Below are 12,904 nucleotides of genomic sequence, written 5' to 3'. Positions count from 1 at the left end.
ATGCAACTTTTTTTTTTTTTTAAGATTTTAATTATTTATTTATTTGACAGAGAAAGACACAGGGAGAGAGGGAACACAAGCAGGGGGAGTGGGAGAGGGGGAAGCAGGCTTCCCGCGGAGCAGGGAGCCCGACGCGGGGCTCGATCCAGGACCCCGGGGCCATGACCTGAGCCGAAGGCAGACGCTTAACGACTGAGCCACCCAGGTGCCCTATTTTAACCACTTTTAAGTGTGCAGTTCAGTGGCATTAAGTGCTTTCTCGGTATTGTTCAACCGACCCCACCACACATCCTCAGAACTTTCTGTCTTCCTAAACTGAGGCACTACTGTCACCTTCCCCGTCCCAGCCTCGGCTGCTCACAAGCCAGGCCCAGGGAATGTAAAGGCACGTCCTCCAAGCTGTGCCTCTGCCTCTGAGAACCTCCCTGGTGCCTGCACAGCAGACGCCCTCCTGGCGCATGGGTGCTCCCCCTGGTGTGCGGAGTTCTTTCTCCTGGCTTGCGGGTGCTTCCCCAGGCACGTGGCGTGCCCCCCCCGACTTGTGGGTACTCCTTCCCTGCTTGTAGATGCTCCCCCCGGCACGCGGAGTGCTCTCCCCTGGCTCGCGGGTGCTCCCTCCCTGCCCGCGAGTGCTTCCTCCCTGCCCGCGGGTTCTCCCTCCCTGCTCGCGGGTGATCCCTCCCAGCTTGTGGGTGCTTCCCCTGGCACGCGGGTTCTCCCTCCTGGTGGAGCTCCCTCCCTGCTTGCAGTTGCTCCCCTCGGCACAAATGGTGCTCCCCCTCGCACGGGGTGTGCTCCCCCCTGGCTCACGGGTGCTCCCTCCCTGCCCGTGGCTTCTCCCTCCCTGCTCATGGGTGCTTCCTCCTGGCCCGCGGGTGCTCCCTCCCTGCTTGCGGGTGCTTCCCCCAGCATGCAGGTGCTCCCTCCCTGCCCGCGGGTGCTCCCTCCCTGCTCGTAGGTGCTCCCTCCCTGCTCATGGGTGCTTCCTCCTGGCCCGCGGGTGCTCCCTCCCTGCTTGCGGGTGCTTCCCCCAGCATGTAGGTGCTCCCTCCCTGCCCGCGGGTGCTCCCTCCTGGCCCGCGGCTTCTCCCTCCCTGCTCGCGGGTGCTCCCTCCCAGCTTGTGGGTGCTTCCCCCAGCATGCAGGTGCTCCCTCCCTGCTCGTAGGTGCTCCCTCCCAGCTTGCGGGTATTACCCCCCTGCTCGTGGATGCTCTCCCCCACTCCGGGTAGGTGCTCCCGGAGTGTCAGGTGGCCCTGGCGGGTCAGAGCGTGAGTGTCTCAGGGCAGGGCCTGCGAGTACGTCCTCAGGAGAAGGTTGCTTAGGTGGTGGGTGGATGAAGGACGGCTGGACGGACCGATGCGTGGCTGGCTGGCTAGCTGGGCCATCGGGAGGACAGTTGTCGCCTGGCTGGTAGGGGGTGGGGGGTGCCACCCTCTCTGGGGATGGGCCAGGGCTGGCGTGGTGGCGGGGGGAGAAGCAGAACCGGGGGCTGGAAAGTGTGGTGCTGGAAGGCGAAGACAAGCTTTAGAAGCCTTTGCCGTAAGTGCATTTCCCGCTTGCCTCTTGGGCCAGATCAGATAGATTTTTTTTAAAAGGGAAATGCGCGGTTGCTGCAAAACTTCATATTTCTGGTTGAGCCGGTTGCTGTCGCCAGTAGGTGTAATGGAAGGAGGAGGCGCCCTGACGTCGGGGGCGGCTCCCAGGGGCGGGAGTGTGCTGCAGGGCGGCCTGGAACCGACCTGGGCTCGTCAGGGTTTCCTCGTTGTGGGGATGACGGGAGGGGCTCGGTCGGGGCTTGGTGGGAAGGGACGGGAGTCCCACGCCCCAGCCCCGGGCTCTGCCCCTAGTCCGAGACCCAGGCTAACTCTCCAGACGACCCTTCGGGCGGGTTGTGTGAACTCCATTGTACAGAGGCGGGAACTGAGACCTGGGGCAAGGTGCGCCCGCGGCTGCGAGGTCAGGGCTCTGCCTCCCTCGCGGCGGCTCTTCCTGCTGTCCGCTCCTCTCGGCTTCTCCGCCCCACCCCAGCTCCTGGTCTGGGTGAGCGCCTCGGGCCCCAGGGCAAGGTGAGGCTGGGGGACAGACTGGCAGAGGTGTGCACAGCCCCCGGGCCCTGCTGGTGACCCTGAGCCTGGGCATGCGGTGGCGTGTTGGCAGGGGTCTCGGCAGCCTGGGTTCTGTGGGAGCAGGAGCCCCTTCTTTGTCCCAGCCTCCGGGGGGGGGTGTTCGAGGGAGTCCAGCTAAGGCCTGTCTAAACAGCAAGGGCCCAGGAGAACCAGACCTCCCTCCTGACACAGGAGGGTGGAAGAGTTCCCGTCACGAGCTAGAGGCCGTGGGGACGGTGCAGACTGGCCACACCCACGGGGGCACCCTGTGCTCAGAAGGCTCTGGCAGCGTCCTCCCCAGGAGACACTGGTATTCCAGCCGTTCTTTGCCCAGAGGAGGCAGCCCGGCCCCTGACTTGTTTTTAGCACTGCCCCCCCCCGCCCCCCGGCCCCAGCCCGCGAGTTCGGGTCGGCTGGTTGGGGCTCGGGCGGTCCATGCAGCGGCCCCCTGCACGTCCAAGGCATTGGCGGGTCGCGGCTCACGCTGGGAGGTCTGAGGCCCAGGGAGCAGGGCCGCTTTCATCCTATCCTCTCAGTGGAAAGGAGAGCGGGGTCGCTCTGCTTAGTCACAGACGGCTGACCGCGAGGCTGGTTGTCCAGGAGGGGATGGATCGCGGTAGGCACCCGTCCCTTAGCGCTCTGCTCTGCCCTCCTGGGCGGCCAGGGCTGGGGTCAGCCTGGGCCCCCTTGTTCCTGGAGGTGACTGAGGAGCAGGGGGCCGCTCCCGCGGTGCCCACAGGCTGCTGGGCCCGCAGTCCAGCCCCCTCTCGGGCAGCCCCAGGGAAGGCTGAGAGGGCCCCTGATTCCCTGCTCAGACCCACATCAGGCCACCTCCCCCCCCACCCCCTGGCAACCATCCGTTCCCTGTGGCCGGATGAGCCCCAGGCCCCCGGCCTCCCCCTGCCCCTGGTCAAGGGAGCGTCCAGCTGTGCCGGCTGGAAGAGGTGTCAGCAGGTTCAGAGAAAAGGCGGGAACAGGCTGTGGGCACGTGGGCCTCTCTCACAGGTCAGCCAGGCTGATGGCCGCGAGCCCCACAGCTCCGCTCAGGGAGAGGGTACGGCCGAGGGGCTGCCGGGGCGGCCGGCGTGTGGCTGACTCAAGCAGTCGGCTGTGTTGTGTGTTAACTGGAACTCTCAGATTTTATTTTATTTATTTTATTCTTTAAAGATTTATTTCTTTCTTTTAGGGAGAGACAGCGCAAGCGGGAGGGGTGGAGGGAGAGAGAGAGAGAGAGAGAGAGTCCCAAGCAGACTCCACGCTGAGCGCGGAGCCCAACGCGGGGCTCCATCTCACGACCCTGAGATCCTGACCTGAGCCAAAACCAAGAGTCCGACGTTTCACCAACTGAGCCACCCAGGCGCCCCTGAAACTATAAAATTTTTAAAAAGGAGGAAGAGTCAGGAAAGTCAGCCACCTGGTCATGTCTGCCCGTGGCGGGGGGACTCGTGGCGGTATGCGCCCGAGACACAGGGGTGGACAGGATGAGCCCGTGCGTGTGCGTGGAGAAGTCGCACCACGTGATGTTGGGAGCAGAACTCGTAGGAGGACACAGTGTGACCGTGGACATGCTCTGGGTGACAGGTGACTTGTGCTTGTCTGGACGCAGTATGACAGCGTGTGAATCCCGAGTGACAGGTGACCGGTCACATGTTAGCAGGGTTGCTCACACCTGTGGGAAGGCGGCATCCTGGCAGGAGATGACTGGGGGTGATGGCCGCGGTGATATTTGGGGGGCAGTGTCTGGGGCGATGCCAAGGGCAGGGGGTTAGGGTGATGCTTGGCAGTGGGAGTGCCCAGTGGGCTGGGGGGCAATGTTGAGGGCCTGATGTCCGGGGGTGATGTCTAGGGGGGTGATGCTGGGGGCAGTATTGGGGGCTTAATGTCAGGGGGTGATGCTGGGGGGCGATGTGGGGGGCAATGTTGGAGGCTTGATGGCCGGGGGTGATCAGAGGGTGATGCTGGGGGCTTGATGTCCGGGGCTGATGTCTGGGGGTGATGCTGGGGGGCAATGTTCGGGGCGATCGGGGGGTGATGCTGGGGGCGATGTAGGGGGTGATTGGGGGGTGATGTCCGGGGCACAGGGCGCCCCTGCCCCCCCCCCCCCCCGTGTGGCCATGCTAACTGCCCTCTCTCTGCCTGCAGCCTGCCTGTCCCGCTTCAACGCCCTCTCTCTGGTCTACCTGCTGTTCCTGCTGCTGCTGCCCTGGTTCCCAGGTCCCCGTCGGCACGGCATCCCAGGTAAGGGCTTGGGCACTGGCTCCTGCCGGGAGGGGGCACTCGGGGCCTCGGAGCTCTTTGTCCACGTGGACCGGCCCAGGCACGCAGGGCGTGTGCGCACTCCGCAGAAGCCCTGGGCAGTTTAGCAGCTGGGGTGAAGGACGGGTGGCCTCAAGTTTCATGTTTCCCTTGCTGACCCTGGGCTAGTTTCAGCGTTTCGTTTCTGACTGCGTGTTATAGGGGCGTGCTGAAGGTAGTGGGGGTCATCGGATGGCTCCCCCTTATCCCCGGAGCTTCCCAGGCACCGTGGGGCGGCCCGTCTCCCTGCGGGCTCCCTCTCCCGTTCCCCACCCCTCTGCCTGGCGAGGCTCCGGCCAACCCCTTTTTTTGGCCGCCACGTCGCCTCCCCCCACCCCATACCCTAAAGTCAGGCTCCTTTCGTGTTTGCTTGAGCTCCGTGGGGTTTCAGTTTATCTGCAAGCACCTTGTCATTCGGGTCACTGGGCATGCCATGTGTCCGTCTGGGTCCTGAGCTCCTGGTGGGTGGGTGCTGTCTCAGTCTCCTGTGTGGCCAGACGAACAGATGTGGGGAAGCCCATGGGGGGGCTGCACCCCCAGGAGGGTCTGACTGTGAGCTTGTGGCATGGAGCCATCCAAGAGGGGCTGGGAGCAGGGAGGCCGTCTCAGGAGCCCCAGGCAAGAGGGGACAGGGCTGTGCCCTGCTCCATGCCCCGTGGTGCAGGCAGGCCCCCTGTGAACAGGTGGAGACCCGTGGCCAGGTGATACAGGGTCGGGTGGGGCCCAGACTTGCTGAAAGGACCCTTTACCCTGGGCTCCTGCCACCTGCTTGCTATGTGCTTCAGGATCCATTTCCCCCCAGCTTTTTGGGGAGGGTAATGCTTGTCCCCAAAGGTTGCTCTGCCCTCCATAGGTGGGAAGGCCCCCTCGGTGTTGAGGGGGAAGAGAGGTACCCAGGCTTAAACAGGGGTCCCCGAGAGAAGCCGGCTGTCCGCAGTACCTGGCAGAGGTGAGTGAGAAAGGAGCCCAGCAGGGCCGAGGACCAGGTTGGCCAGGGCAGCTGAGGCCCCGCTGAGGGAGACAGGCCCGTAGACACTGCCTTCAGGAGAAGTCGGCTGCTTCGGGGCCTTGGGGGCGTTCAGGGCCTCCCGTCGCTCCTGCAGCATCCCCTCCTGCGCTTGGGGTGGAGGTCGGAAGACCGGCCAGGCCTCCTGGGCCAGGCTCGCAGCTTCTGGAGGCTCCAGGGGAGGATCCATTTCATCTTTCCCGGCTTCTCCAGGCACCCACGGCCCCTCCCTCCACCGTCCAGGCCGGCAACGGCCAGTCGAATGTCCCCTCGTCCCTCTGGCTCTGGCCCCCCGGTCATGTCCACGGTTAGGGCCCCGCGGTGACCCTCGTCCCTCTGGCTCTGGCGCCCTGGTCATGTCCACTGTCAGGGCCCCGCAGTGACCCTCGTCCCTCTGGCTCTGGCGCCCTGGTCATGTCCACTGTCAGGGCCCCGCAGTGACCCTCGTCCCTCTGGCTCTGGCGCCCTGGTCATGTCCACTGTCAGGGCCCCGCAGTGACCCTCGTCCCTCTGGCTCTGGCGCCCTGGTCATGTCCACTGTCAGGGCCCCGCAGTGACCCTCGTCCCTCTGGCTCTGGCCCCCATCAGGCTCTCTCCTCGCTGGGGTGCTGGTCTTGCAGGTGGAATTTGGGAGCACAGGGCCGTGAAGGCTCTGGGGGGGCAGCACAGGGGCAGGGCTGAGAGCTGCTGGGCCCCAGGCCAGCCCCTCACCCAGGCCAGCGTGCCGCAGCCGTCCAGGATTCCCAGCTCAGGCGGCAGGCCCACCCCCTCCCTCCCCCTCCCTCGGTGTGCTCCGTTCCCAGCCCCCGCGGGCCCTGGCCAGAGCAGGAGGGGCCAGGTGGGGAGGAGTTAGGGAGCCCTGGGAAGACTTCGCTGCCTGACCTCTGTCTGTCCACCCTCAGAGGCCCTTCAGGAACAGGGAGGCTGCCTGGTTTTTCCGGGCGGGAGAGGGGAAATGGGAGGCCTGCTCGTGCCCGGGAGCCTGGCCTCGAGTGTAGGACATGTGGAGGCCGGGCCGCAGCGCCGGCATCTGGTGGGAGGTCTGATGGGTGCTGACCCCCGGCCCCGTCCCCCATGGGGGCGTCCGCTGGTAATGCAGCTCCCTGTGCCCGAGGCGGCTGGCTCCAGCTCTGTGCCCGGAGCGAGCGCTCTGTGGGGGCAGGGCTGCAGCAGAAGCTGCAAGCAGGGGTCAGTGCCGGCCGTCCCCTTAACACTTAGGGCCTCAAGACCCCGTCCCTGCCTTAAAACCCCCGCCTCCAGGCTTCCTGGCCCCCCCCAGGTGCTCCTTGCTGCAGCGTTCCCTGGGGGCCCGGTGGGGCGGCCGTCTGGTTTGCTCTGCCAGCAGGTGGGCCCCCCCCGGAGCCGGCTTGCTGCGACTGCTGGCCCCCCTTCCCCAGCGTCTCAGAGCACTTCCCGCTGAGGCCCTCACGCACCCCCGGGAGCCAGGCTCCTGTCGGGGTGAGGTCTGCAGACAGCTGGCTGGAGCGAGGCCTGTGGGGGCGGCAGCTCGCTGGGTGGGCAGTTGCGGAGGGGGTAGCGTAGGAAGGATGGCGGTCCGTGAGCTGTGGCTGGGAACAGGGGTCCCCTCTGAGAGGGCACTGTAGGGCGGTTTTGGGGGGTTCCAACCCAGGATTCCTGCTCCGGGTCAGATCCTCCGTGCTGATGCACTCTGGGAGGGTGCCCCACTTCCTCTGCTCCTGGGGTCCACAGCCTGCCATCTCCACTTCCTGTTCCCCTGAGAGCCTGAGCCCCATCACTGCTCCTACTGGAGGGGTGGTTTCTGCGTAGCCCCCCAACCGCGGCGCCCACAAGGGGGGAGCGGGCAGCCGGCACCCCCAGCAGACCTCCTGCTCCACAGGGACATTTCCAGCAGTGTTGTGAGAGCCCGTCCCTCCTGGGCGGATGCAGGAGCCCCTCACCTGCCTGACCCCCACCCCCCTGCCCTCTGGCCGCCCTCCCTGCTGTCCCACCGCGCTCCCGAGTGGCTCTCCAAGGGGCCGGCCAGCCTCCCTGAGACCACACCGAAGCTCAGGTGGGCAGCGTGGGATGGCACCCAGTGTCGTCGTGGGGTCAGCAGGCCAGGTCCGGCCAGCCTCCTGCCCCTGCTGCTCGGGCAGGGGTTCCGACCCCCACCCCCCACCTCTCTTGCGTTGTGCTCGTCCAGCCCCCGCCTGGCGGGGAGCTGAAGCCACGGGGCCAGTGCTCTGGCCCCTTTGGCTTGGCGGCGGCCCGTGGTCCAGGACACTGGCTGGCCACCCAAGACGGGAGCTGGTGACGAGGAGGAGGGGGGCCAGAAGTGGTGACGTCCGACGCCGTCACATGGTGTCGATAGGAGCCAGTGGGGCACCTGCTGAGGGGCCCAGCAGCCTGGCACTTGAGGCCTCGGCCCCGCTAGTCCACGAGGCCGACCTCGGGTGTCCGTGGCTCCAGAGCAGGGTGCGTCGGCGCCCGCTATGCTCCCTCCTGTTGGCGCTTCCCGGGCCTGCAGGAGCGGGCTGCACAGCTGAGCAGGCAGGGGCGGTCAGCCCGGCCAGGGAGCCTCCAGGAGCCCTGCCCTGCTCCCCACAGGTGGCCCGCCCCTCCTCCTGCTGGGAGGCCCTCGGCCTCTCCCTGCTCTTGGCCTGGTGCTGCGAGCAGAGTTGGCTCAGCCGCGGCCGAGGGCCAGACGTTCCGTTCGCTTTCCATCTGTCCCTTCCCAGTGTTCCACCAGCCCCACCCTGCTCTCCCCTTCACTCACCCCTGCCCCCGAGGGTCAGAGGCCGGGAGGGACCTAGAAATGAGTGTCGGTGAGGACGTCCGAGGCCTGACTGGGCTGCCCCTGGGAGTCCTTTGCCCTCTCTGAGCCTGGCTTCCTTCTGCAAAGTCAGGTGGGGCGGGGGGTGAAGGAGGGCCAGCACTCCAGGGGTCTCACCTGCTGGGCACCCCTGGGGGAGGGGCACCCACAGAGCCGGGACCCTGAGCCCGCCAGCCTTGGGCCGGAGAAAGTGCGACCCCTCTGTCCCCGAGCCCCAGCCAGTGAGCCGGCGGCACAGTGAGGATCTGGGGCTCCTGCTGGAAGGCGCCAGAGGAGGAAGCCAGGGTTCGGAGCTCAGAGTGTGGGAGTCAGAGTCTCAGCCCCCTGCACGGAGCCCAAGCTGCCCGCCGCGCAGAGCAGGGTCGGCGCCCGGACTCCGTGGGTCTCCCCCGAGCGCTGGCTGTGTGCGCAGACGGCTCCCTGCAGCCACGGCCTCCCTGCCCGGCGCTGAGCCCCACATCCCACCCGCTGCAAGGCACACGGGGCCCTTGTCTGGGACCACCCCTGCCTGTGCTCTGGGTCCCCCAAACCCAGCCTCTAAACTCGGTTTCTCCCCCACAGGTGGGACTGCTGGCATTTGGGTGCCCCGGGCTGTGGGAATAAGGGCCCCAGGCCATCCTCACCCCTGCCCACTCTGCCCGCAGGCCACACTGGTCGCCTCCTCCGGGCCCTGCTGGTTTTCAGCCTCCTCTTCCTGGCAGCTCACCTGGCCTTCCAGATATGCCTGCACACCATGCCCCGCCTGGACCAGCTTCTGGGGCCCAGCTGTGAGTTTCAATGGGTTTGGGGGAGCTAGTGGCCTTGCTGAGCTAGCCAGGAGCCCGGGGACACGGAGCGGGGACAGCAGCCCTGGGAAGGCCGCCTGCCCCCTCCCCCCCCCCAGGCTGTGCCTCGTATGGGCCCTGAGTGCCCGGCCCCAGTTCATGTTCGCCCTACATGGCCCAGGTTAGTGCCAGTGTCAGCTGCTCCCAGGGGCTGGGCTGGAGCAGCCTAGGGCTCATTCCACACTCCGGAATCCAGCAGCATCTGCCTCTGGTGCGGAGGGACCGGGGTACCAGTGGCCTTCCGTGCCCTGCCGGGCCTACCGCCCAGTGCCCTTCATCCTGTGGACACTGTCTGCAGCGGGTGCACACCCTCCCAGCTCTGGACAGGATCGACATCAGCCCCCTGGGCTCCAGATGTGGGGGCCCTGCATGCCCAGCCCCCACACAGCCTAGGTCCTGCCTGGCATCACTCCCCCGCCGTGCCTGGGCGCTCCCGCTTTCGTTCCATGTTGATGCTGCCCATTCTGCAGTTTAGAAATGGGGCCACGGGGAGAAGCCAGGCGCCTCGTGGGTGCCCTTGCCCTGGTGTCTCTGACACGGGCTTCCCCGTTCCAGCGCCCATGGGTCGGGGCCGGGAGTCCCCGTTGTGCCAGACACAATGTACGGGCTTTCGATCCACTTGGCTCTCCCTGGCTGGGCCTTCGTTTCCCTACTAATAAAGGCAGCCTTCTGCAAGCATCCCTGACACCAGCCACGTTCTGCGACCGCGGGGCTCCCACGGGCCTCCCACGGGCCTCCTGGCGGCAAGGAGTAGGGGTGCTTGGTGCTCGCTGCCTGACCCAGTCCCCTGCGCCTCTCTCCGCAGGCAGCCCCTGGGAGATCCTCTCCCGGCACGTGGGGGTCACGAGGTAAGCACGCTCCCTGCCTCCCCTGGGGTCCCCCCATCCTCTGCCTTCCCTGCCTGGCACCTGCCCTCCCCGACCCACCAGGGGGCTCTCCCTGCCCTTCACAGGCTGGACCTGAGGGACATCCCCAACGCCATCCGGCTGGTGGCCCCCGACCTCGGTGTCCTGGTGGCCTCCTCTGTGTGCCTCGGCCTGTGTGGGCGCCTCGCCCAGGACGCCCAGCCAAGCCAGTGTGCCCAGGAGCCGGTGAGGGCTGTAGGAAGACGGGGTGCACGTGTGCTGGAGGGGGGGTATTCCCGAGCTCTGCCCATCTGAGGACGATTTCACTTTTTCTTTTACGCGAACGTGGACTTTTCAGTTTTAAGAGTCAGTATGTGCTCGTTGTGAAGAGATGAGGCCTCAGAGGTGGGAGAAGCTGTGTGCCCCCTGCCCGGGATGCGGGGCGCCCCGAGCAGTACCACCGCCTGTGTGCCTTTCAGACCTGGTCCTAGCAGGGCTCCATCTGGGGGGGACTTGGAGGGCTCCAGGTCGTGTCTGTGCTTCAGAAACCGTTCCCGGAGGAGGTCCTCCCAGGCCACAGGGCAGTAGGGAGTCAGCCCTGCAGGGAGTGACCTGCTGGCTGTCAGGGAGCCCCCTCCAGGTTGGGGGTGACTCAGGCTGCCCCTGACCCCACCTGCTGTCCCTGTCCCCAGCCCACCAGACAAAGCTGGCACCCCACTTTCAGAGAGGAGACGGGAGCCTAGAGCTCAGGTTCTTGTTCCAGGCCCTCGGGGGGCTTGGGACCACCCTGCTGCCGGCCTTGGGGCGCCATCCCCCGGGCGGGCATATGGGCCCCTGGGGGGGGCCAGGGCTGCCTCTGGATTCCTTGTTAGTGGAGCCAGGCCTCCCGGAACAGCTCTGCCACGAAGGGGCTGGACTCGATCCCGAAATCTGGGATAGCACGGGGGGGCGGGGGCAGCACTGCTCGCAACCCGTCCCCCTCACAGCCCAGGGCTGCCTGGAACCGGGTCTGCCCCGTGACTGGGATGGGTCACCCCATCTCCATGTCCCCACTGGCTAATGAGAGCCTGCGCTGACCCGGGGTGGCTGGTGTAGACGACCTCGGAGCTAGGTGGGGGGGCCCCTCACAGGTGCGAGTTTCCAAGCCCAGACCCACGTGCACGTACACACGGCGCCACCCACGGGACAGTGTGTGCACGCAATTGTGCACACGCGTCCTGACTCACGTCACACGTGGGGACATGCATGCTCTCAGGGGGTCTGGCGGGCCGCCGGGGGGATGGGGAGGGAAGGAGAGAGGAGGCTCCCGCCAAGGCCCCTGTGGCGGCCCCAGGGCCCTGCTGAGCCGGGGCTGTAGCTGGGACTGGCCGGCTGGACGCCGCAGGCGGCCGAGCACCTGTCTTCCCGCCCGGCAGCTGCCTCTGCTCTTCCCGCAGGCGCTCAGACGCGTTCCCAGGGCCTCGGCTAGTGGTGGGCGGGGGTGAGCTCAGGCCTGGCTCCTGCCCCTTCCCCTCCCTCCGGGCTCTGCTCAAGGGCTCCTCCCCGTGGCCTCCCCACGCTCAGGCTCTGGGAGGACAGGACCCATCTGGTCCCCACCTCCGTCGGACGGAGGGGAAACAGAGCGGTCAAGTGACTTGCACAAGGCTGCTCAGCTGGGTGGCGCGAGCTGGGATGGGAGCAGGTCGCCTGGCTCCTGTGTGCTCAGCCTGGCCGCTGAGTGCCACCCTTAGGGAAAGGCACAGGCATGTGCCCATTTCGCAGGTGGGAACGCGGTGGGGGAGGGGGCTGGGCACCCGGGCAACGGCTTCCTCCTGGGAAACCTTGAGCCCTGACCTCTGTGAGGCCTGCAGGCTGCCGCCCCTTGCTGTCCAGGTGCCCCACAGGCGGCAGAAAGGGAGCAGGGTCACCGTGGGCGGACTCGGGGTCTCCTGTGCACCCCCCTCCCTCTACGTAAGAGAAAAGCGCTGCTTCGGCCCTGGGACCCAGGGGCGGAGACCGGACGGTGCTCCCCAAACTGTGGCATGCGGGGACACCATGTGCGCACAGCTACCTTTTTCCTAAAAATCCCTTCTCGGGGCCTCTCAGGAGCCAGGGGTTTCGAGGATGCGTGCCGGAATCTGGGGGGGCTGCCTGGCCTTTGGGGGCCCCCAGGCTAGAGAAGGAGATAAAAAAGAGACTTGTAGCGTTTTGGAATGGTCTGAGGCCGGCCTGCAGGGGTCGGTTGTCATGCGTACCAGGCCTGGCGGGAGCGTGTCTGGGGGTTGGGGCGGGTGGTCTCCGGGAAGGCCTGGTGGGCAGACCTCTGGGTCCATGCTTGGCCAGCAGCCTGCCCCTCCCTCCCTGAGTGGCCTGAGTGCCGTGCCCCTGACCTCTGCCCCTCCTCATGACCTTGGTAGGACGAGGATGACAGGGAAGTGGACACCGGCTCCCCAGTGGGGCCGCAGGGAACCCCTGTGCTGGCCCCCACGCGGAGGTTGCAGCTGGCCACCCGGTTCCAGATCACAGCGCACTGGCTGCTGGTGGCTGCGGGGCGGACCCTGGCCATCGTGCTGCTCGCGCTGGCAGGTACCCACTGGGCAAGGAGCAGGGACCCCAGCACCGACTGCCACTGGGGAGGGTCTCAGCAGCCTGCCCAGCTCCCCACTGGCCACTGAGACCGTGGTCTCATGGCCCGGCCAGGCGTGACCCCGCTGCCTCTGCCCTGTCCTGCAGGCATTGCCCACCCCTCCGCCTTTTCCAGCGTCTACTTCCTGATCTTCCTGGCCACCTGCACCTGGTGGGCGTGCCACTTTCCCATCAGCCCCCTGGGCTTCAGCACACTCTGCGTCATGGTGGGCTGCTTCGGCGCCGGCCACCTCATCTGCATCTACTGCTACCAGACGCCCTTCGCCCAGGCCATGCTCCCGCCGTCCGGCATCTGGGCCAGGTGAGGCTCACCTGCACAGGCCCCGTCCCTCCCCCTCGCCGGGCCCTGGCTGCCTGGTCCCCGGGTCCTCCTCGACCAGCGGTCAGTGGCTCGCCTTCTCTGGGCAG

At 66.7% G+C, this 12,904-nt stretch overlaps 1 protein-coding gene across 5 annotated transcripts in view; it reads left to right on the top strand.

The window, feature by feature from the left end:
• PIEZO1 (piezo type mechanosensitive ion channel component 1 (Er blood group)) overlaps positions 1-12,904 on the top strand; it is a 53,963-nt gene that overhangs the window by 21,936 nt on the left and 19,123 nt on the right. For all 5 annotated transcript variants that reach the window (XM_088027541.1, XM_088027542.1, XM_088027539.1 and 2 more), the window contains exons 2-7: positions 4,250-4,345; positions 8,847-8,969; positions 9,832-9,874; positions 9,979-10,117; positions 12,268-12,436; positions 12,584-12,797. In XM_088027541.1, the coding sequence (XP_087883667.1) occupies positions 4,250-4,345; positions 8,847-8,969; positions 9,832-9,874; positions 9,979-10,117; positions 12,268-12,436; positions 12,584-12,797 (784 nt within the window). The remainder of the gene's footprint in view (positions 1-4,249; positions 4,346-8,846; positions 8,970-9,831; positions 9,875-9,978; positions 10,118-12,267; positions 12,437-12,583; positions 12,798-12,904) is intronic.

Source organism: Eumetopias jubatus, unplaced genomic scaffold (genome assembly GCF_037043125.1).
Source record: "Eumetopias jubatus isolate StellerSeaLion01/CBP00866 unplaced genomic scaffold, mEumJub1_p1.0 scaffold_10, whole genome shotgun sequence".
In the NCBI taxonomy this organism is placed as follows: Eukaryota; Metazoa; Chordata; class Mammalia; order Carnivora; family Otariidae; genus Eumetopias; species Eumetopias jubatus.
This window is presented reverse-complemented; position numbering and strand designations above follow the sequence as displayed.